Source organism: Toxorhynchites rutilus, unplaced genomic scaffold (assembly GCF_029784135.1).
Source record: "Toxorhynchites rutilus septentrionalis strain SRP unplaced genomic scaffold, ASM2978413v1 HiC_scaffold_59, whole genome shotgun sequence".
Classification (NCBI taxonomy): Eukaryota; Metazoa; Arthropoda; class Insecta; order Diptera; family Culicidae; genus Toxorhynchites; species Toxorhynchites rutilus.
This window is the reverse complement of record NW_026600123.1, coordinates 27,987-50,717: the sequence shown is the minus strand read 5'-3', so window position 1 is coordinate 50,717 and position 22,731 is coordinate 27,987. Positions and strand designations below refer to the sequence as shown.

At 36.7% G+C, this 22,731-nt stretch overlaps 7 protein-coding genes across 7 annotated transcripts; 4 read left to right on the top strand and 3 right to left on the bottom strand.

The window, feature by feature from the left end:
* Positions 1-5,246: 5,246 nt before the first annotated feature.
* On the top strand, positions 5,247-6,312 carry LOC129782390 (histone H1B-like). The gene has a single exon (XM_055789605.1). It carries the CDS (start codon positions 5,247-5,249, stop codon positions 5,925-5,927), a length of 681 nt encoding a protein of 226 aa, XP_055645580.1. The 3' UTR covers positions 5,928-6,312.
* Positions 6,313-6,607: 295 nt separating this feature from the next.
* On the bottom strand, positions 6,608-7,067 carry LOC129782391 (histone H4). The gene has a single exon (XM_055789607.1). It carries the CDS (start codon positions 7,022-7,024, stop codon positions 6,713-6,715), a length of 312 nt encoding a protein of 103 aa, XP_055645582.1. The 5' UTR covers positions 7,025-7,067; the 3' UTR covers positions 6,608-6,712.
* A 224-nt stretch (positions 7,068-7,291) lies between these two features.
* LOC129782378 (histone H3) lies at positions 7,292-7,702 on the top strand. Its single transcript, XM_055789593.1, has one exon. It carries the CDS (start codon positions 7,292-7,294, stop codon positions 7,700-7,702), a length of 411 nt encoding a protein of 136 aa, XP_055645568.1.
* A 1,157-nt stretch (positions 7,703-8,859) lies between these two features.
* Positions 8,860-9,239, bottom strand: LOC129782392 (histone H2B-like). The gene has a single exon (XM_055789608.1). It carries the CDS (start codon positions 9,232-9,234, stop codon positions 8,860-8,862), a length of 375 nt encoding a protein of 124 aa, XP_055645583.1. The 5' UTR covers positions 9,235-9,239.
* A 221-nt stretch (positions 9,240-9,460) lies between these two features.
* Positions 9,461-9,895, top strand: LOC129782384 (histone H2A). The gene has a single exon (XM_055789600.1). The coding sequence runs from the start codon at positions 9,493-9,495 to the stop codon at positions 9,865-9,867; it is 375 nt and encodes a 124-aa protein (XP_055645575.1). The 5' UTR covers positions 9,461-9,492; the 3' UTR covers positions 9,868-9,895.
* A 10,608-nt stretch (positions 9,896-20,503) lies between these two features.
* Positions 20,504-22,100, top strand: LOC129782380 (histone H1B-like). The gene has a single exon (XM_055789596.1). The coding sequence runs from the start codon at positions 20,536-20,538 to the stop codon at positions 21,214-21,216; it is 681 nt and encodes a 226-aa protein (XP_055645571.1). The 5' UTR covers positions 20,504-20,535; the 3' UTR covers positions 21,217-22,100.
* LOC129782388 (histone H4) lies at positions 21,959-22,566 on the bottom strand. The gene has a single exon (XM_055789603.1). The coding sequence runs from the start codon at positions 22,521-22,523 to the stop codon at positions 22,212-22,214; it is 312 nt and encodes a 103-aa protein (XP_055645578.1). The 5' UTR covers positions 22,524-22,566; the 3' UTR covers positions 21,959-22,211.
* Positions 22,567-22,731: the final 165 nt, after the last annotated feature.

Sequence of the window (22,731 nt, the reverse complement as noted above, 5' to 3'; positions counted from 1 at the left end):
TACCAACGTTTAGATGAAAATACTTCGCTGTGTTAATGGAGAAACATACAATTTTGGTATCAAACGATCCGGGAAATGTTTTTCTTTATTAACAACACAATTATATCGCTCTCTTTCTTTTGTAATAAAATGAATTTGCACATTTTCAGCATTGTGTTAATACTTCTGATACATAGAATCAACCTTCAAGAAAGATTACTGTAAATCGGGTACAGATTTCAAAAATGAGACAACTGTTAATGTTTGTCAGAATATCATAGTAAATACTGAATAGGGTATAAGCTATGATGTGCGAATTGGAGCAGAGAAAAATAACAATTTTTTAAATGTGAATCACAAATACGCAAAAGATTTACTCAACAGCAAAATTAAATGAACGTACTGAGTTTCCCTAACACAGACGCCGATTTCGAGCACAAGTGGCGACACAGAGCACACCATGGAATTCAGCATTTCGTTGAAACATAGTAGTGAAATACAGTGAAAAAACAGGAAGTGGGTTATATCTATGGTATAACCGCAAGGGTGACGTAGGACTCTCGTTGATATAGAGATCATTTGTATGAAGTTGAATCTGAATTCATTCTGAATGAATGAATATTTGGAGAACTTCGAAAACGAGAGCGTTACGTTGGAGGCACAAGGTTTTATGCATCCAATATTGGATACGGAAATATCCTACTGATGGGGAAGAATAATCTTCAGAAGCTATCCTGTTAATTGCGATTGATTGAAAAACCACAAAACCAAATGTATTTGGTCACAGTGTTACATGGATAGAAAGCATTCAATTAAACTCTTTCACATGAATATATTTTGAAAATTCCCAAAGGAACTGGCAGATTATTTTCAGTAACGATTAGATATTCCCACATTTTCCTCGATACTGGAAGCCCACCAGTGGTTAATGCCAACTCGATAACCACCTGTTAATAGCACTTGATTGAAACATATTTGGTCACAGTGTAACATGGATAGAAAACATTCAATTAAACTCTTTCACATGAATATATTTTGAAAATTCCCAAAGGAACTGGCAGATTATTTTCCAGCAATGATTAGATCTTTCCGGAACTTTCTCGATGCTGAATGGCATCCTAACGGAAAGAGTTCTGCGCGTGTATGTGTCGATCCTTCGCCGTCCACCTCCTCCAGCACGTTAGGCAACGATGTTGTCTTGTCGATGTCCTCACGAAAAATGAATGTGTCTCACCACCAGAATATCGCTTAAGTATGCTTTTTGTGTGTGATTGAATCGAGAGAAGGTGTGGTTTACGATGGCAATTTGGAAGGCAAACTAGAGGGGAATGAACTTTCTGAGCTCGGAACCTTCGGCGACTGAGCAATAATCGATTGCGGGCGCATACAATATTGGATACGGAAATATCCTACTGATGTGGAAGAATAATCTTCTGAAGCTATCCTGTTAATTGCGATTGATTGAAAAACCACAAAACCAAATGTATTTGGTCACAGTGTTACATGGATAGAAAACATTCAATTAAACTCTTTCACATGAATATATTTTGAAAATTCCCAAAGGAACTGGCAGATTATTTTCAGTAACGATTAGATATTTCCACATTTTCCTCGATACTGGAAGCCCACCAGTGGTTAATGCCAACTCGATAACCACCTGTTAATAGCACTTGATTGAAACATATTTGGTCACAGTGTAACATGGATAGAAAACATTCAATTAAACTCTTTCACATGAATATATTTTGAAAATTCCCAGAGGAACTGGCAGATTATTTTCCAGCAATGATTAGATCTTTCCGGAACTTTCTCGATGCTGAATGGCATCCTAACGGAAAGAGTTCTGCGCGTGTATGTGTCGATCCTTCGCCGTCCACCTCCTCCAGCACGTTAGGCAACGATGTTGTCTTGTCGATGTCCTCACGAAAAATGAATGTGTCTCACCACCAGAATATCGCTTAAGTATGCTTTTTGTGTGTGATTGAATCGAGAGAAGGTGTGGTTTACGATGGCAATTTGGAAGGCAAACTAGAGGGGAATGAACTCTCTGAGCTCGGAACTTTCGGCGACTGAGCAATAATCGATTGCGGGCGCATACAATATTGGATACGGAAATATCCTACTGATGGGGAAGAATAATCTTCTGAAGCTATCCTGTTAATTGCGATTGATTGAAAAACCACAAAACCAAATGTATTTGGTCACAGTGTTACATGGATAGAAAGCATTCAATTAAACTCTTTCACATGAATATATTTTGAAAATTCCCAAAGGAACTGGCAGATTATTTTCAGTAACGATTAGATATTCCCACATTTTCCTCGATACTGGAAGCCCACCAGTGGTTAATGCCAACTCGATAACCACCTGTTAATAGCACTTGATTGAAACATATTTGGTCACAGTGTAACATGGATAGAAAACATTCAATTAAACTCTTTCACATGAATATATTTTGAAAATTCCCAAAGGAACTGGCAGATTATTTTCCAGCAATGATTAGATCTTTCCGGAACTTTCTCGATGCTGAATGGCATCCTAACGGAAAGAGTTCTGCGCGTGTATGTGTCGATCCTTCGCCGTCCACCTCCTCCAGCACGTTAGGCAACGATGTTGTCTTGTCGATGTCCTCACGAAAAATGAATGTGTCTCACCACCAGAATATCGCTTAAGTATGCTTTTTGTGTGTGATTGAATCGAGAGAAGGTGTGGTTTACGATGGCAATTTGGAAGGCAAACTAGAGGGGAATGAACTTTCTGAGCTCGGAACCTTCGGCGACTGAGCAATAATCGATTGCGGGCGCATACAATATTGGATACGGAAATATCCTACTGATGTGGAAGAATAATCTTCTGAAGCTATCCTGTTAATTGCGATTGATTGAAAAACCACAAAACCAAATGTATTTGGTCACAGTGTTACATGGATAGAAAACATTCAATTAAACTCTTTCACATGAATATATTTTGAAAATTCCCAAAGGAACTGGCAGATTATTTTCAGTAACGATTAGATATTTCCACATTTTCCTCGATACTGGAAGCCCACCAGTGGTTAATGCCAACTCGATAACCACCTGTTAATAGCACTTGATTGAAACATATTTGGTCACAGTGTAACATGGATAGAAAACATTCAATTAAACTCTTTCACATGAATATATTTTGAAAATTCCCAGAGGAACTGGCAGATTATTTTCAGTAACGATTAGTTATTTCCACATTTTCCTCGATACTGGAAGCCCACCATTGGTTAATGCCAACTCGATAACCACCTGTTAATAGCACTTGATTGAAACATATTTGGTCACAGTGTAACATGGATAGAAAACATTCAATTAAACTCTTTCACATGAATATATTTTGAAAATTCCCAAAGGAACTGGCAGATTATTTTCAGTAACGATTAGATATTTCCACATTTTCCTCGATACTGGAAGCCCACCATTGGTTAATGCCAACTCGATAACCACCTGTTAATAGCACTTGATTGAAACATATTTGGTCACAGTGTTACATGGATAGAAAACATTCAATTAAACTCTTTCACATGAATATATTTTGAAAATTCCCAAAGGAACTGGCAGATTATTTTCCAGCAATGATTAGATCTTTCCGGAACTTTCTCGATGCTGAATGGCATCCTAACGGAAAGAGTTCTGCGCGTGTATGTGTCGATCCTTCGCCGTCCACCTCCTCCAGCACGTTAGGCAACGATGTTGTCTTGTCGATGTCCTCACGAAAAATGAATGTGTCTCACCACCAGTATATCGCTTAAGTATGCTTTTTGTGTGTGATTGAACCGAGAGAAGGTGTGGTTTACGATGGCAATTTGGAAGGCAAACTAGAGGGGAATGAACTCTCTGAGCTGGGAACTTTCGGCGACTGAGCAATAATCGATTGCGGGCGCATACAATATTGGATACGGAAATATCCTACTGATGGGGAAGAATAATCTTCTGAAGCTATCCTGTTAATTGCGATTGATTGAAAAGCCACAATACCAAATGTATTTGGTCACAGTGTTACATGGATACAAAACATTCAATTAAACTCTTTCACATGAATATATTTTGAAAATTCCCAAAGGAACTGGCAGATTATTTTCAGTAACGATTAGATATTTCCACATTTTCCTCGATACTGGAAGCCTACCATTGGTTAATGCCAACTCGATAACCACCTGTTAATAGCACTTGATTGAAACATATTTGGTCACAGTGTAACATGGATAGAAAACATTCAATCAAACTCTTTCACATGAATATATTTTGAAAATTCCCAAAGGAACTGGCAGATTATTTTCAGTAACGATTAGATATTTCCACATTTTCCTCGATACTGGAAGCCCACCAGTGGTTAATGCCAACTCGATAACCACCTGTTAATAGCACTTGATTGAAACATATTTGGTCACAGTGTTACATGGATAGAAAACATTCAATTAAACTCTTTCACATGAATATATTTTGAAAATTCCCAAAGGAACTGGCAGATTATTTTAAGTAACGATTAGATATTTCCACATTTTCCTCGATACTGGAAGCCCACCAGTGGTTAATGCCAACTCGATAACAACCTGTTAATTGCACTTGATTGAAACATATTTGGTCACAGTGTAACATGGATAGAAAACATTCAATTAAACTCTTTCACATGAATATATTTTGAAAATTCCCAGAGGAACTGGCAGATTATTCTCAGTAACGATTAGATATTTCCACATTTTCCTCGATACTGGAAGCCCACCAGTGGTTAATGCCAACTCGATAACCACCTGTTAATAGCCGCGCGTGTATGTGTGTGTAGCAATGTCTTCCCAGGGAACCGTTTGTGGCATCACTCTCCTCCTGATAGATTCCCTTCTGGCCTATGGTGCACAAACAGGCTCTTGGTGACACCGTTCATCCGCGCTTTCATGATAAATAAAGAGCTTCACCGCAACAGCGACAACATGCTCCAATCGCTGTTCAATTAGAACTGAGTGGATTTCCGAGCGCCGCTCGCTTATATACCGATTGGTGATTTCAATAGCCTGTTTTGAAAGCAATTTTAAGACTATTGAAACAAGTTTTTGGATCAAAAAGTAACAAGTATATAACGCGTAGACATTTTATCTTTCGAATGAAGTGTTTATCATACCATTTCCTTCAGTTGTTTAGGAGCTATTAACGCTCAAAATCTCGGTCTCCGGCGTAACGCTTTCGTTTTCGAAACTTTGATTTTACACCCCGGTATAGAAATGAAAGACGTAGTCCTACGTCAAAATGGCCGATACAGCTACTGAAGTCGTTGCCGCAGCATCGGTTGCCGCATCTCCAGTCAAGACACCGAAAAAGGCTCGTGCTCCTAAAGGAGAGGGTAAGAAACCGAAAAAGCCAGCCACTCATCCACCAGTGAATGAAATGGTTTTAGCCGCCATCAAGACTTTGAAGGAACGTAATGGATCATCTCTTCAGGCCATCAAGAAGTATATCGGTGCCAATTACAAGTGCGACGTTGCTAAGCTCTCAACTTTCATCAAGAAATCTCTGAAGAGTGGTGTTGAGAAAGGTAGTCTTGTGCAAACCAAAGGAAGTGGAGCATCGGGGTCCTTTAAAATTAAATCTAAGGACAAGACACCTGCGGGCGAGAAGAAACCAAAGAAAACTGCGGCTGGGAAGAAGCCTTCAGGGGAAAAGAAAGTTGCCAAAAAGGCAGCCACTCCCAAAACTGCTGCCGTCAAAAAGCCTAAGGCAGCACCAGCAAAGAAAGCGGTTGAGAAGAAGGCTAAAGCAGCCGTCGCCAAAGTTGCCAAAAAGGCTGGAACCGTGAAAAAAGCGGCCGCTCCCAAACAGAAAGCAACCAAACCATCGAAAACAGCGGCGAAGAAGCCTAAAACTCCAAAACCGAAAAAGGCTGCACCGGCTAAGAAACCCGCTCCGAAGAAAGCCGCCGCCAAGAAGTAAAGTTCAGTCGATTGAAATGATTTAAAAACAAACAGTCCTTCTCAGGACTACAAACACATTGAATCGAAAGAGTAACAAAAGTTTTTCACCTCAAATAATAATTCAAATGATTTTTTTATAACAGTTAATATACATTTTCACACATCTGCATCATGTGTCCAACATTGTACACTATTAAGAATGTTCATATTCTAACGAAACGAGATATGATGGCCAACTGATGATATCGAAAAGCATCAATTGTGTAACAAACTTTACGTCGAGCCTGCATTAGGTTGCGACCACATGAGGTTTTGGTCTAAAATCATTCATAGCCATCGCGATCGTTTTGAGATTACATGTACCCAAGTATAGTTTACAATGATCCCTCATTCGACTCATAATTCACAGACATTCAGTCAACAAATATTGGACTTTTTTTTTGGGTTTGGGTCAATACAACTAAAGTACAACGTGAAATTGTATTTGAATCGTCATCATAAACTAACAGGAAAACCTGTTTTTATGCGTTTCCTCATTCGTGCGACCATTTTTGAGTACTTTTATTATTTGTGTGATTCGAGTTTAGATTTAATATAAAATCGCACCAAATGGGTCGCACAAATGGGAAATCTAGCAAAAACGAACGCACAAAAAACTGGCTTCCTTGTACCACCAATTGAGAAACTAATCATGATTTTGAACAGTGGTTCATTTAAAAACGTTACAAATCACTCTTTTAACTGGAAAAATATCGTGGCCCTGAAAAGGGCCGTTTTGTTGAAACCTACGCAAAAGTATATAATTTAACCTCCAAATCCGTAGAGAGTACGACCTTGGCGTTTCAAAGCGTACACAACGTCCATTGCGGTAACGGTCTTTCGTTTGGCGTGTTCCGTATAGGTAACAGCATCTCTGATTACGTTTTCCAGGAATACTTTCAGCACTCCACGAGTTTCCTCGTAAATAAGACCGGAAATACGCTTCACTCCTCCACGACGAGCCAAACGACGGATGGCGGGCTTTGTGATACCCTGGATGTTATCACGAAGAACCTTACGATGACGCTTGGCTCCTCCTTTTCCCAGTCCTTTTCCTCCTTTACCACGGCCAGTCATTTTTCTGAATTATTGTATGATGCTTTCCAGTACAAACGATGAATGAAACTGATGTTGTTTTCACCTAGGGGTACCCTCTTTTATATCCGAATGTAAATGTTGTTTCCTTCTTCATCATATTGTCATTCTTCTCTTCTCTGCGTTTTCCTTTTTGTTGCGCATGCGCAAAATGGTAACACGTTTCATATATAAAAGCGAGGGAACGCGTGGAAATTTTTCATTCCAAGAACAACTTTGAAACCGTTAACTCTACTGAAATCGTAAGCAATGGCTCGTACCAAGCAGACCGCTCGTAAATCCACCGGAGGAAAGGCTCCTCGCAAACAGTTGGCTACTAAAGCTGCTCGTAAAAGTGCTCCAGCTACCGGAGGAGTCAAGAAGCCACATCGTTATCGGCCAGGAACCGTCGCTCTGCGTGAAATTCGTCGGTACCAAAAGTCGACTGAATTGTTGATCCGTAAGCTTCCATTCCAACGTTTGGTTCGTGAGATTGCTCAGGATTTTAAGACCGATCTTCGCTTCCAGAGCTCGGCTGTTATGGCTCTGCAGGAAGCAAGTGAAGCTTATCTGGTCGGATTATTCGAAGATACCAATCTGTGTGCCATCCATGCCAAACGAGTGACCATTATGCCGAAAGACATCCAATTGGCTCGTCGTATTCGTGGAGAACGCGCCTAAGTCTGACCTATCTGACCTCATTCTCAAACAAACGGCCCTTTTCAGGGCCACCAATTTATGCGAAAAGAGTTTTAAAAACACGTTTTCAAACTCTGACATTCCATACGCTGTCACAAGTATGAATATATGAAATATGAATGAACCTCTGAGCTTGCTGATAAATGTTACTATAGAAGAATACTTTTGATAATAGAACATGCTTCCACAAATATGATCAATTCTTAATCAGTTCAGAGTTATTCGTTTACAAATGCTCGTATTATTTAGTATCATTTTGGAACCAAGCATCGTATTATAATCACTTCTCGTTGCCGGCGAGCGTTAGTCGAGAATGGATTGTCTTTCTTAAGACAGGTGAAGGAGAAGTAATGGAGTAGTTTTCTTTTCACAAGGGCCCTTCTCAGGACTAGAGACGAATGAACTGCAAAAGTTTAAAGTCTCTAAAAACCAAACAAGGAAGGGATGTACTATAATGATATTGGACTTATGTGACAAACAATATTTTACTTTTTGTAATTTGGTATATTAGGATAAATCTTAAAACACTTTCCAATGTGCATTGCAGGCTGATTAATGCACGGTTGGCAATAATACGTAATAATTTATTGCCCAATCTGGTGTCTCCAAAAGACGTAAATGGACGCGTTCTCGATAAAAATATATCTTAGCAATTTTACTATATTTTGATTCGACTTCTCGTGCTATTTGAAAAGGACACTTCAAAGAAGTAGTCTCGAAATAACTCAACTCCCCGTCATCACTAATAAACTTTAATATGCCATGAGAGGGGACATCCGAGTGATATACTGGAATTACGACGTTCCATGAGAATGGACAGTCGAGATTAAAGGGCAACAAGTTTCAGTTATCAAATTCACTCGATGCATTATACATTCTGCACACAATGATCACATCATTCTCAAAACGTACTTCACAATAAATCGTATTACATTAAATTGTTATATCGAGCCATTTTGGACACCTTTTGTGATATTACTTTTCAGAAACTTTCGAGCAATGAAAGCGGAGTGTTCGCACGAGAAGCGACTTGTTATAATAACACCAATAAATGATTGAAAAATTGTATTTTGAACTCTTTAACCTAAATTTTGTGGCCCTGAGAAGGGCCGATTTTTTCATATTGTAGAATTCAGAATTTACTTGGAGCTGGTATACTTTGTGACGGCTTTGGTTCCTTCGGAGACAGCGTGTTTGGCCAATTCTCCTGGTAGCAATAAACGAACTGCGGTTTGAATTTCACGAGAAGTTATAGTTGATCGCTTGTTGTAATGCGCTAAACGAGATGATTCAGCGGCGATGCGTTCGAAAATATCATTCACAAAGCTGTTCATGATACTCATGGCTTTGGATGATATACCCGTGTCAGGATGGACTTGTTTCAACACTTTGTAAATGTAGATAGCGTAGCTTTCCTTCCTGCGGACCTTCTTCTTTTTCTTGTCGGTCTTGGTAATACTTTTCTGAGCCTTTCCGGACTTCTTCGCTGCCTTTCCACTGGTTTTAGGAGCCATTGCTACGTTTTAACGCTTTCACTGTTCGAGAGGAACTAATGTTGAAAGCAAGGGAAACATCATGTTATATGCACAGTCAGGGTGGAATGTATGCCCGTCCCCTTATGTTTATGATGCCATTTCATTATATTCGTAGCACTGCCTGAGTGAAAAACTAATAATGGCAGAGTTAGTATAAAAGAGGGTTCGCTTACTGAAAATTTTCATCAGTACAGTTTCGCTTTGCTCGTGAATAACTTCATAATTATATAACAAAAAATGTCTGGACGTGGTAAAGGAGGAAAAGTTAAGGGAAAGGCAAAGTCCCGTTCAAATCGTGCTGGATTGCAGTTCCCAGTGGGTCGTATCCATCGTCTGCTCAGGAAGGGAAACTACGCCGAACGTGTTGGAGCTGGAGCTCCTGTTTACTTGGCAGCAGTGATGGAATATTTGGCAGCTGAAGTGTTGGAGTTGGCAGGAAATGCCGCTCGTGACAACAAGAAGACCAGAATTATCCCACGTCATCTGCAGCTGGCTATTCGTAATGACGAAGAATTGAATAAGCTGCTGTCGGGTGTAACTATAGCTCAAGGCGGAGTTTTGCCCAACATCCAAGCTGTCCTGCTACCCAAGAAGACCGAGAAGAAAGCTTAAATAAACAACGACATGGAACTGCACTAAAATCGAGAACCCAACCGTCCTTTTCAGGACGACAACAAATTTCTAATAAAGAGTTACATTGATTGGTTTTCTAAAAATCAATCCACAGCAATCTCCAAGGAGAGCATCTATTTCCAAACCGATATGAGTGAATCATTTCACCAAGCTCGGAATATTACCCTGTTGAGCCCAACCGAGGCCGGATACCGACAATGGACCTTTTCTTTCTAACCCACGTAAGTCCCTGCAGATCGATAGTGGACTTTTCTAAAAATCGATTTCTGACTTATGCTTTCTAAATATGCTTAGCTTTCTCCTGATTAATTCTAGCTAATAATCATAAGTTCAATGTTTTAAACTATTGCAAAGCATCAGCTCACAACGAGAAATGTTTCAAACACTGCTTCGAAATGAAATCGAATCTCGGTTAATCAAATCGATAAAGGCAAGCAGTATTATTATACGAGTAGAATGTAGCAGAAATGGGTAATACATGCTCGTTTTACTCAGGTAGTTGAGATGGGCCAAATTACCAGGTATACCAGCTGCTAAAAAACTACATTTCCAGAATTTTCTTTCCTTCCATGCATACATCCTTCGCCACGTTGCCATGAATAAGATCAGGATGGGAAGCAAAGGATAATGATTGAAGTACCATTCTCATAAAAAAAAAAAAAAAATCACCAGCAATTCACACTTCCAATGATAACATTGTGTCGAGCTCCGGACCTAGTACTGAATCTCATACAAGACTCGTTAAACAGCTTTGCCTTTCAGTCCTTCCGTCGATAGTGCAGAAAAGCCAAACCACACGATACATCAGAGTTGCTGGATGTTATCAAAGTTTTATCGATTATTTTGTAACAAAAGTAACATAGAAATACTGAAAATTGTGATTTTGGGTAGCTTTTACCTTGTGTACACGGTTTAAAAGTAATTGAAGAGCGTCGTGTCGAAACTGGCTGTTATTCAGCTGATTTGGCGTGAAATCGCTCCATACGTTACTGCAGGTTAACGAAGTTCGACAGAATATAAAATTTTTAACTAATTGTATTTTCTCGTTTTTTTTATTTATTGAAAGCTGTCAATATACTAACATAAATAACATCGATTAATTTTAAGGTTATTGTATATTGAAATCTATCTATGTAATTGAATATTTTCTGCAATCAAACGATTTCTGCAAACTGAAATCAAAGCTTTTAATTTGGCGTTCCTATTCATGCTGTTAAATAGGCAAAGGGCCTGGCTGAGAATGGAAATTAAAAGTGCCCCCAAACCAAATCACCCGCTTTATGGAAAATGTTGTATAGGATACAAAATAAGAAATTTTGAGTATTTTTTGCCTCTATGAGATTCACCATGGAATCTATAGTAAGAAACGTACTTTTCAAGTTTTTGCATCTTACTATGGTGTATCGAGAAATAATATCAAAATAATTTTTTATCAAAAATTTATGTACCAAAAAAAAACATTTATGTAATATTGATTTTTTTTTTATAGATTCAGTACTGCTTTAATTCGTATTCAAATGTTTTTCTACGCGTTTTCTAGATATGTGTGATTTTTTTCAGAAGTTTAACTGTGTGGCGCGATACATAAAATATATATTTATAAATTTTTCGTTTTTTTTAGAATTCTGAGAATCTGTACTGGTTTAATCTCTTTTTAGATGTTTGCGATTTTTTTTTCAGAAAATTTTAAGTACTGTGCAGTACAAAAATATGCAATATTTTTTTTTTATTTCTATATTGTTTATTGTCTAGTATTTTTTCATTTGGAAAATGAAAATGTTGTATACGGTACAAAATTTCAAAAAATAAATTATTATTCTGAATACCTATACTCAAAACTCAAGCCTATTGAGAATGAAAAAATGGAAATGAAAGATACTCAACACGCACAGTACTGTTTTGAAATGTGTTCGTACGTGTTTTTTTATTTATGATTTTTTTCATAATGTAGCGAGGTTAAAATGAGGAAACAAAAGTACGTTCAATACTTTTTATTTATATGAAATAGATGATTGATAAAATAGTGGATATCAATTCATAATACTAAACAATTCCAAATCTGATCTATTTAAAGAATTATCTAATTTCGCATAAAAAAAATCGATGGTAATTTTATCATAGTAAGATGTACTACGAGTATTTTTACATATTTTCTTTTTCAAGCAACAAAAAACAACGTTTTAGCCATAGCTCTTATTGTGAACCATATAGATGTTATATTCAAAAATAACATCTAATTTTCTAATTCGCAACAATACTTTCCATAGCGCTGGTGATAAGGTTTGGGACTCTTTTACGAATACGGAATACGCACATACAATTTTAGGATTTTAACCAATTAAAAAAAAATAGAAAATTACTGAAATAGAAATAAGAAAAAATATTAAAAAAAAATTAATTAGATATTTTCGTACCGCGCAGTTATCAAAATATTCTGAAAAAGACATACACGAACAAATAAACATAAATACTTATATATGAATTTGACCTTTTTTTTGCACCACATATTATCACACATGTCTAAAAAGGTGTAGAAACGCATTTAAATACGAATTAGAGTAGTACTGAATCTCTGAATAAAGAAAATTTCAATATTTCAAGATTTTTCGATACACCATAGTAAGACGCACTTTCATTTTTTTCCAGTAATTTTTATCTCGAAGCTATCGAGAATAGTGTGCAAAAAAATGAAAAGTACGCTTTTTACCACAGATTTTATGGTGAACCTCATATCATTTCTTATTTGGTACCCTACACAATATTTTCCATAATGCGGGTGATTTGGTTTGGGGACAGTTTTTATTTCCATACCCAGCTAAGCTTTTGAATTGAAAAAATGTAGTGCAGCTAAGAACGACACTCAACAAAAAATGGATTCGATTTCTATCCTGAAGCAAATATCAATACAGACTATATCTTCTACATTTTCCGTGCTCGAAGAACAACCAGTATTGCAACTGGATAAATATTACATTTCTTTCAGTCTGATAATCATGTTCAGAAATCTTGAGTTAAGCATTACGTTTGATGTTATTAACTGACCGAAAAAAAAAGTGGGAAGAAGAAATGATTTTTGTTGTCGGCTAATAAAAAATAAATAATAGATAAGAATATAAAAATAGAGTAACAACATAAAAAAATTCAATTGCTTTGTATGGAAGTTTGTGCTAAGTATCCGAAGCTTCAATATAATTCGGCCAGATCACGAGCAGCCATCATGCACAAAAATAGATTTTATTGAATTAAGATAATTTAATTGATAGCACACACACACACACACTTTCTCACGCTCGCACTCACCTGATGTGACTTCTCGCCCAGTGCCCAGCTTCTCATCACCCGTTGGTGGTCAGGCTCTTAGTGCCGTCGGTCTTCCTTCGTCGTCGCTTACTTTCGTGCACTTCTCTCCCGTTCAATTCCAACCAATATTTCTTTCCAACACTATTTCTATTCACAACAATTTCTTCATCTTTCCAAACTATTATCTCCGTTTAACCACTTTATTTTCTTCTTCTTTTCTTTTTAGGAAGCCGTTTTGTTACCTTCCAATTTTTCATGTTCCACACCGCGAATTTTCACCATTTTATACATCGCGTGTACAACTAAATTTGCTTTTTTACACAAACCATATCTCAGCGACTTGTGTCGCACAGGATTCCCGACCTGCGCCACTTAGAGTCAGAGCAACAGACACGCTTCCCGATAACTCACGCACTTTTGTTACAAATCACCGTTGGCCAATCATTTTCATTTCTTGGTCGTTCACCGGGAACTTTGCGACCAAATATCCGTACACTTTTGCTAAATGCACCGAAGTTAGCTAGTATCGCTGATATTTTCCGGCGGATCGTCGGCAATGAAGGCTAGGCCGGATCGTGCATCGAAATCAACACTGCCAAATTAAACACCGATTTGGAGAAAACGGATGCAATCCGTCCGTCCGTGCTGGTGCGGTGGTAACTGATCAAGTCCCCCGTTTCTCCCGTTTTGCTCACTGTGTTTCTCTGACTTCCTTGGTGCTGCCGCTATTGACTTGAATTGACATCCGTGTTTGGGAAACTCCCTGCGCTCGTTTCGAATCGCTGTTGAGAAAACATTTAGCGTGTTCTTAATCCATGTTTGAAACAATCTTAAATTTCTCTGTTACAGTTCACACGTCCTTACCAGAATCTTGTTTATTACTCACTTGGATATTCTAGGTACCATTCGAAGGCCGTTTCCTATTGAAATCGTTCACCGATTTGGTGCAATTTGACCGAAATACTGATGGTAAGCCTTTTCAAGTACCAACACAACACTAATTTTGCGACTTAAATGTAATGTTAAGGAACAGGAACAGTTTCCGGATCTATTGATACCAAATCCGAATATTTACTCAATAACGGATCATCTTCATCCAAACTTTGGTGCATTTTTTTAAATAATATGCGCAGCAAATATTGTATATCTAATATTTATTTGAGCAGCACTACAAAAGGGCGGATTACATATTTTCTCAGAACCCCATAAATATGGGTATCAAATCAAAGGTCTTGACTAGTAGAACACAGACATTCAAGATAAATGCAAATCCAAATTGTCCGCCACCACCAGATGGCGCCATATATAGTTTTTTCACAACCCCATCAATATGGGTATCAAATGATAGGGCTTGACTAGTAGAATACAGTTATTTATGGAAAATGCAAATCTAAGAAGGCGGCCACTACAAAATGGCGGATTACATATTTTCTCAGAACCTCATCAATATGGATATCAAATGAAAGGGATTGACTAGTATAACATAGTTATTTATGGGATATACAAATCCACCACAAGATGGCGATGGCGACAAGATGGATATTCATCGGAATATTTTGATGATGTACTGTATTCTATTGGTCAAATCATTTCATTTGATACCAATATTGAGAGGATTTCAAAAAAAAACATAGTCGACCATTTCGTGGCGGTGACCTTTAGGTATTTATGTTGTTGATAATGTAGTGTATTCTCCAAGTCAAGCCATTCAGCCAATTTTTAGCGGCGGCCAAATTGAATTTTTTCAAGATCAAGGAATACGCAGTTTTATAATGGCAGTAAAATTAAAGGTAATTTCAGATCAATCAGTGATCAGGAACGGGGTCCAATTTCAATCAATGTGGGACAATCCTACAAACAAACAGGACAAGCTGAATGAAACTATTGAAAAAGTAATTGTTTATTTGGGAACTGCGGCCATCTTGGACATTGATTTTTAATGATCTACTGTGTTCTACCAGTCGAGCACATTCAATTGATACCCATATTGATGGGGCTTTGAAAGAAAAAATATGGCGCCATCTTGTGGTGGAGACCATTTTGGATTTGCATTTTTTCATAAATAACTGTGTTGTACTAGTCAATCCCTTTCATTTGATACCCATATTGTTGGGGTTCTCAGAAAATATGTAATTCGCCATTTTGTAGCGGCCGCCATCTTGGTTTTGAATTTTTCATAAATAACTGTATTCTACTAGTCAAGGCCTTTGATTGCCATTGTTTTTTCATATGCCATATTTCATATAGCCAAATTTATGGGGTTTTGAGAAAACCCATATTGATAGGATTTTGAGAAAATATGTCCATAATCCGCCATTTTGTACCGGCCGCCATCTTGGATTTTCAAGATCACGGAATACGCAGTTTTATAATGACATCCGAGATAAAGATGTGTTCCAAATTTCAGATCAAACGGTTAACAGAAAGAGGGTTAAATTTCTATCAATGTGATACAGCGCTATAGACAACGTTACAAAGTTACAAAGTCACAAAAATACAAACATGTCCAAGCTAGATAAAACCGTTCAATAAATAAGTGCAAATCATAATAATATTACGTTTACCGAGAGAAAATTCTTTGTTTTGTGATTATCCGGAGTGAAAAAAAAAATTAATACTCCGGATAATCGAGTCCGACCTGTATTTGACGTTTAGAGCAATTGCAAATGAAATCGACAAATGACATAACGTGAGTATTTTTGATTGGAAATATTTTTTTTAAATATCTCGAGAATGGCTGCGTTTAGAATGAGATTAAGAATGACCTTTTTTGTTTCAAATCACATCAGATGTTCATCAGAAGTTTGTCAAAAATAGTTTTACCATCTTGGATTATTTTTTTTTCTCCATGACTTCTATTTTATATGAAAAAATAAAAATAAAAATAAAAAATACGTATTTTAGATGTTGCAAACTAAAGTTTTTTTTTGTAAATAGAAAAAAAAATACTATTTTTTTCTCAGTGTATATTTTTTCACGTTTGAACATCAATACTCTATAACTCTTTCTGAGACACCATTTCGGTTCGACTTATAGTTTTTGAGATTTAAATTATCAAAGATTCCTCTTACTAGAATCGATATGCCATTTACAAAACTTACACTTGAGTAAAAAAAATTCCCAATTGGTGTGGAGAACAAATATTTGCTTCAACCCAAACGGAATACAAACCTTCATTCGAATCAAAAATATATGTTTTAAAATCTGCATTTTTAGGTCAATTTCATTTGGAATTGCACTATATGAATCCATTCTATCCGGTGACAAAATGAACTAAAATAAAATAAGTATAGACCGGTAATGATGTTATGCATCATCTATATATATATATATATATTATATATATATATATATATATATATATATATATATATATATATATATATATATATATATATATATATATATATATATATATATATATATATATATATATATATATATATATATATATATATATATATATCATTTATATATATATATATATATATATATATATATATATATAAATGGATTTCTGTCTGTCTGTCTGATTCTTATGGACTCGGAAACTACTGAACCGATCGACATGAAAATTGGTATGTTGGGGTTTTTTGGGGCCGGGGAAGGTTTTCATGATAGTTTGAGACTCCTCCCCCCTCTCTAAGGGGGGCTGTCATACAAATGAAACACAAATTTCTGCATAACTCGAAAACTAATCAAGAAAATACCAAATTAGGCATGTGAAGGTTTCAAGGGACATAACAGGTTTCTATGGTGAATAGACACTCCTCCTGTTTCACTGAGAGGGGAGGGGGCTGCCATACAAATTAAGCATACATTTCCGCATAATTCAAGAACTAATCAAGCAAACGGAACTAAATTTGGCATGTGGAGGTATTATGGGGAAGAAACATTTCTAAGGTGGTTCGACACTCCTCTTAGGGTGGGCTGTCATATAAACGAAAAACAAATTTCTAAGAAACAGTAAAATCAGAGAGATGTTTTCCCCTTTTTATGTTATGATTTTCCAAATCTAACCGGTGGTCAAAAAATCATTTTACCCGTTTTTCCAAAAATCATAACTTTTGAATGTTTGAATGTTATGTCCAATTAAAGCCAAATAGTTTATAGTGCCACATTTGCGATTAAACTGGATTTTAGTCGCATAGATCTAGTATATTCGCACATAAATATTGCAAAAAGACTGAAAACATGTAAACTTTGAAAAGTTATAACTCAAAAACGAAAAAAACCTTTTTGATTTTTAGAATATGTTATGTAAAACATCCTTAGTTTTCAAGAAAAAATAAAAACAAAAAATGGCGCACTTGATCCCGAGACCATGTAAACTATAAAAAGCAAATACAATCAATAATCACGAAAACAAAATCCAATTTTATCGCAGGTGTAATATTTTTTCAAAGGAGACTAGCTTCTTGACTTCAATTTCATGTATCGACCATATCGAGAAAAAATGGGAAAACCGATTTTTCAAATCGAACCATCGGTTAGATTTGAAAACTCATAAGTTGAAAACAAAACAAAAATACATCTCTGATTTTAAGATATGTTATGTAAAACATTCTCAGCTTTCAAGAAAAAATATAAAAATATATAGCGCAGGAAAAAAAGGAACAGGAAAAAAAAACAAATACAATCGATAATTACGAAGAACAATTCAAATATTTTGGAAGCGGGTTTTTTAATGAACAGGTGATTGATTTTAAATTTTTGACTTTGATTGACTTTAAATTGAATCGAAATGGTTACCCTAACGAAAGAATAAAAAAATACGAGTCTAATATCTTGCGATAAGAAACAAAACTACCACTTCCATGAGATTCTGAGAACCACTGAATCGGTTTGGCATCGAATTGACTGTATTAAAATATGACACCATTGTTTGTCTCAATTTTCATTCAAAATTTTCTTTATCACTTGGAGAAAACTGGATGCTTTATTACAGTAATTTTCAACCGGTGGGGAATTTAGTCATTAAAAGGGGGGAATTCTGCAAGGGACTATTGTACATTTACTTCGCTTTGAATTTGACAATGATTAACAAAAATTGCTACAAAAACTTTATTGGATACGCTAAAATTTGCGATCCTCGGCAAACATTTCTAAATCTGGAATGTAATGTTCGATTGAACAACTTCACAATGTTTCAAAGACTTTCGTCAAAGAATGATGATGGAACAGACGACGAAACAGTACAGAAGACCATTAAAAAGAAAATTGTACAGCATTTGTCAAGATTTTTTACAACAAGTTAAACTTGAAACATGTCATATCATGTTTCATGTTTCATGTTTCATGTAACCATGTCAAATAACAAGATTTGGACATGGTTTGAATCCCCTTTCGACTGGCAGTGACGAAAGTTTCGGATCAATTTTAGAACAAACTCATCGATCTGCAAATGATCGAAAAATGATATCCTGATATGCGAATTAAGCGTTACGAGTATTGTTGTCTAGTGTGTAGTATTTATGTGAATCTGGATTTCCTACAATGCTGCTGATGGAAAGAAAACACCGTAACAGAGTGGATTTCGAAGATGACATGAGTTGTGCTTTTTGACAACGTGCTCAAGAATTATGATTTTGGCGGAAATCATTCAGACGCAGGTGTCATACTGACTTTATATACCTTTTTTGTAGTCAGATACAAGTACAGAATCATATTTGTTGCGAATATAACTTGAAAGCCGTTTGTATTCATTCATTATTTTACTGATATGCTACAGACTTTCTTACAAAATACTGATAGGGGGAAGCACTGGGATTAATCTTCGTCAAAAGTGGAAAGGAGCAGAAAAGGTTGAAAACCACTGCTCTATTACATAGGATATTTATTATATACGGAATGGATAACTCTCATCCATCATTTTTATTTTTTAAATGTGTTTATCCTTCTCCAAAATACATGTACACGTAAACTTCAAATTTCGATTCGAATTATGCGTGATACGGATAAGCCAGATCTGAACTTTCAGTTTTACCAGGATGATGTGTTGGATTTGTTACCGTTTATCTGCGCAGTCGGGTAATTACCTGTATTGAATTAGGATCTCACAGTTGGGTAATTGAAATGTACGTTTTGTCGCGAGTACAAATCTTGAGCTTTGTCGTTCCATATGAGCTGCCTGTTGAACAGACTAAGCGGATGAAGAATTAAGGTAGTTAAAGTTGGAATTGTGGAATGTGAGTTGTTGTCGAAGGACTGAACAAGATAAAACTAATAAATTGATTTCAAACATGCTGCTATTGACTATTCGAGTGAACCCATTGGAGAGTTGTCTTTGGAAAGCTAGCTTATATTGAAATAATATTTCACTAACGAGTGGCAAAAAAACTGAAACAGTCTAACGTTGGTATAGTAAAAACGATGACAGAAAGAAAAAAAAATTAAAAGCGGAAACATTCAACAGATGAAATGAAAAATGCAGAAGCACAGCTATGGTTCTTTTCAACTTTCAATTTTAGGTTATACTGGTTTGGAGTCAACATATGAATAACATACAAATTCACCAAATCATAGGGTACATGTAAACATTATAAACATCATGATGATTTTTAAAATTTTAAATGATTTTAAATAAATAAAATATTTTTGATCTGTACAGTTTGGGATTTTGTAGCAGAATATCGATAACACAAATGTTGGCAAACAGTTTGTATTACCAATCCATCCTCGGAACGTGAATCGTAACTACGAATATGATTGTACGAATAATGATGATATTTTCTCTAAAAGTATTCAAATTTCTTTCATTTCACAGAACAAATTTAAATAATGGTAACAATTTTGTATGGGTATATTGAGTCATATGAAAGCGAACGGAAATCAAAAAGTGCCTGAGCTGCTCCGATGGCAGCAAAGTTTAGATGAAAATACTTCGCTGTGTTGATGAAGAAACATACAATTTTGGTATCAAATGATCGGGGAAATGTTGCTCTTCTTTACAAACAACTTTTTATCGTCGTTTTACTTTTGTAATAACACAATTTTACACATTTTCAGTATTGTGTTAATAGTTCTGATACATACTATGCACATTACCGGAAAATTGTTGCAAAACGAGAAGTGATTTTTAACATCAGACAACTCTGAATGTTAGCTAGATTATCATAGCGTGCAATGAAAAGCGTATAATGTTATTTTGTGCGAATTAGGACAAAGAAAATTACCATGTCTTAAAATATGAATTTCAAAAACGCAAAAGATTTTCTCAACAACGAATTGAAACGAACGCACTGAGTTTCCCTAACACAGATGTCAATTTCGAGCACAAGTGGCGACACAGAGCGCACCATGGAATTCAGCATTTCGTTGAAACATAGTAGTGAAATACAGTGAAAAATGGCCGATACAGCTACTGAAGTCGTTACCGCAGCATCGGTTGCCGCATCTCCAGCCAAGACACCGAAAAAGGCTCGTGCTCCTAAAGGAGAGGGTAAGAAACCGAAAAAGCCAGCCACTCATCCACCAGTGAATGAAATGGTTTTAGCCGCCATCAAGACTTTGAAGGAACGTAATGGATCATCTCTTCAGGCCATCAAGAAGTATATCGGTGCCAATTACAAGTGCGACGTTGCTAAGCTCTCAACTTTCATCAAGAAATCTCTGAAGAGTGGTGTTGAGAAAGGTAGTCTTGTGCAAACCAAAGGAAGTGGAGCATCGGGGTCCTTTAAAATTAAATCTAAGGACAAGACACCTGCGGGCGAGAAGAAACCAAAGAAAACTGCGGCTGGGAAGAAGCCTTCAGGGGAAAAGAAAGTTGCCAAAAAGGCAGCCACTCCCAAAACTGCTGCCGTCAAAAAGCCTAAGGCAGCACCAGCAAAGAAAGCGGTTGAGAAGAAGGCTAAAGCAGCCGTCGCCAAAGTTGCCAAAAAGGCTGGAACCGTGAAAAAAGCGGCCGCTCCCAAACAGAAAGCAACCAAACCATCGAAAACAGCGGCGAAGAAGCCTAAAACTCCAAAACCGAAAAAGGCTGCACCGGCTAAGAAACCCGCTCCGAAGAAAGCCGCCGCCAAGAAGTAAAGTTCAGTCGATTGAAATGATTTAAAAACAAACAGTCCTTCTCAGGACTACAAACACATTGAATCGAAAGAGTAACAAAAGTTTTTCACCTCAAATAATAATTCAAATGATTTTTTTATAACAGTTAATATACATTTTCACACATCTGCATCATGTGTCCAACATTGTACACTATTAAGAATGTTCATATTCTAACGTAACGAGATATGATGGCCAACTGATGATATCGAAAAGCATCAATTGTGTAACAAACTTTACTTCGAGCCTGCATTAGGTTGCGACCACATGAGGTTTTGGTCTAAAATCATTCATAGCCATCGCGATCGTTTTGAGATTACATGTACCCAAGTATAGTTTACAATGATCCCTCATTCGACTCATAATTCACAGACATTCAGTCAACAAATATTGGACTTTTTTTGGGTTTGGGTCAATACAACTAAAGTACAACGTGAAATTGTATTTGAATCGTCATCATAAACTAACAGGAAAACCTGTTTTTATGCGTTTCCTCATTCGTGCGACCATTTTTGAGTACTTTTATTATTTGTGTGATTCGAGTTTAGATTTAATAATGAAATCGCACCAAATGGGTCGCACAAATGGGAAATCTGGCAAAAACGAACGCACAAAAAACTGGCTTTCTTGTACCACCAATTGAGAAACGAATCATGATTTTGAACAGTGGTTCCTGCGCAGTAAGCATGCTACACATCTGGAGCGGTTGCGTTCAGTACAGAAGTTTAAAGTTGTTCAATGTTTCGTTTATTTTTCACCACGTCATGTAATAACATTGTATACATTTGTAATATCAATATTTTTCGATAGACGGCGAATGACCTGAAGGGTTAAAGCCGACTGAAATAAATCAAATAATCAATCAATCAATTGAACAGTGGTTCATTTAAAAACGTTACTAATCACTCTTTTAACTGGAAAAATATCGTGGCCCTGAAAAGGGCCGTTTTGTTGAAACCTACGCAAAAGTATATCATTTAACCTCCAAATCCGTAGAGAGTACGACCTTGGCGTTTCAAAGCGTACACAACGTCCATTGCGGTAACGGTCTTTCGTTTGGCGTGTTCCGTATAGGTAACAGCATCTCTGATTACGTTTTCCAGGAATACTTTCAGCACTCCACGAGTTTCCTCGTAAATAAGACCGGAAATACGCTTCACTCCTCCACGACGAGCCAAACGACGGATGGCGGGCTTTGTGATACCCTGGATGTTATCACGAAGAACCTTACGATGACGCTTGGCTCCTCCTTTTCCCAGTCCTTTTCCTCCTTTACCACGGCCAGTCATTTTTCTGAATTATTGTATGATGCTTTCCAGTACAAACGATGAATGAAACTGATGTTGTTTTCACCTAGGGGTACCCTCTTTTATATCCGAATGTAAATGTTGTTTCCTTCTTCATCATATTGTCATTCTTCTCTTCTCTGCGTTTTCCTTTTTGTTGCGCATGCGCAAAATGGTAACACGTTTCATATATAAAAGCGAGGGAACGCGT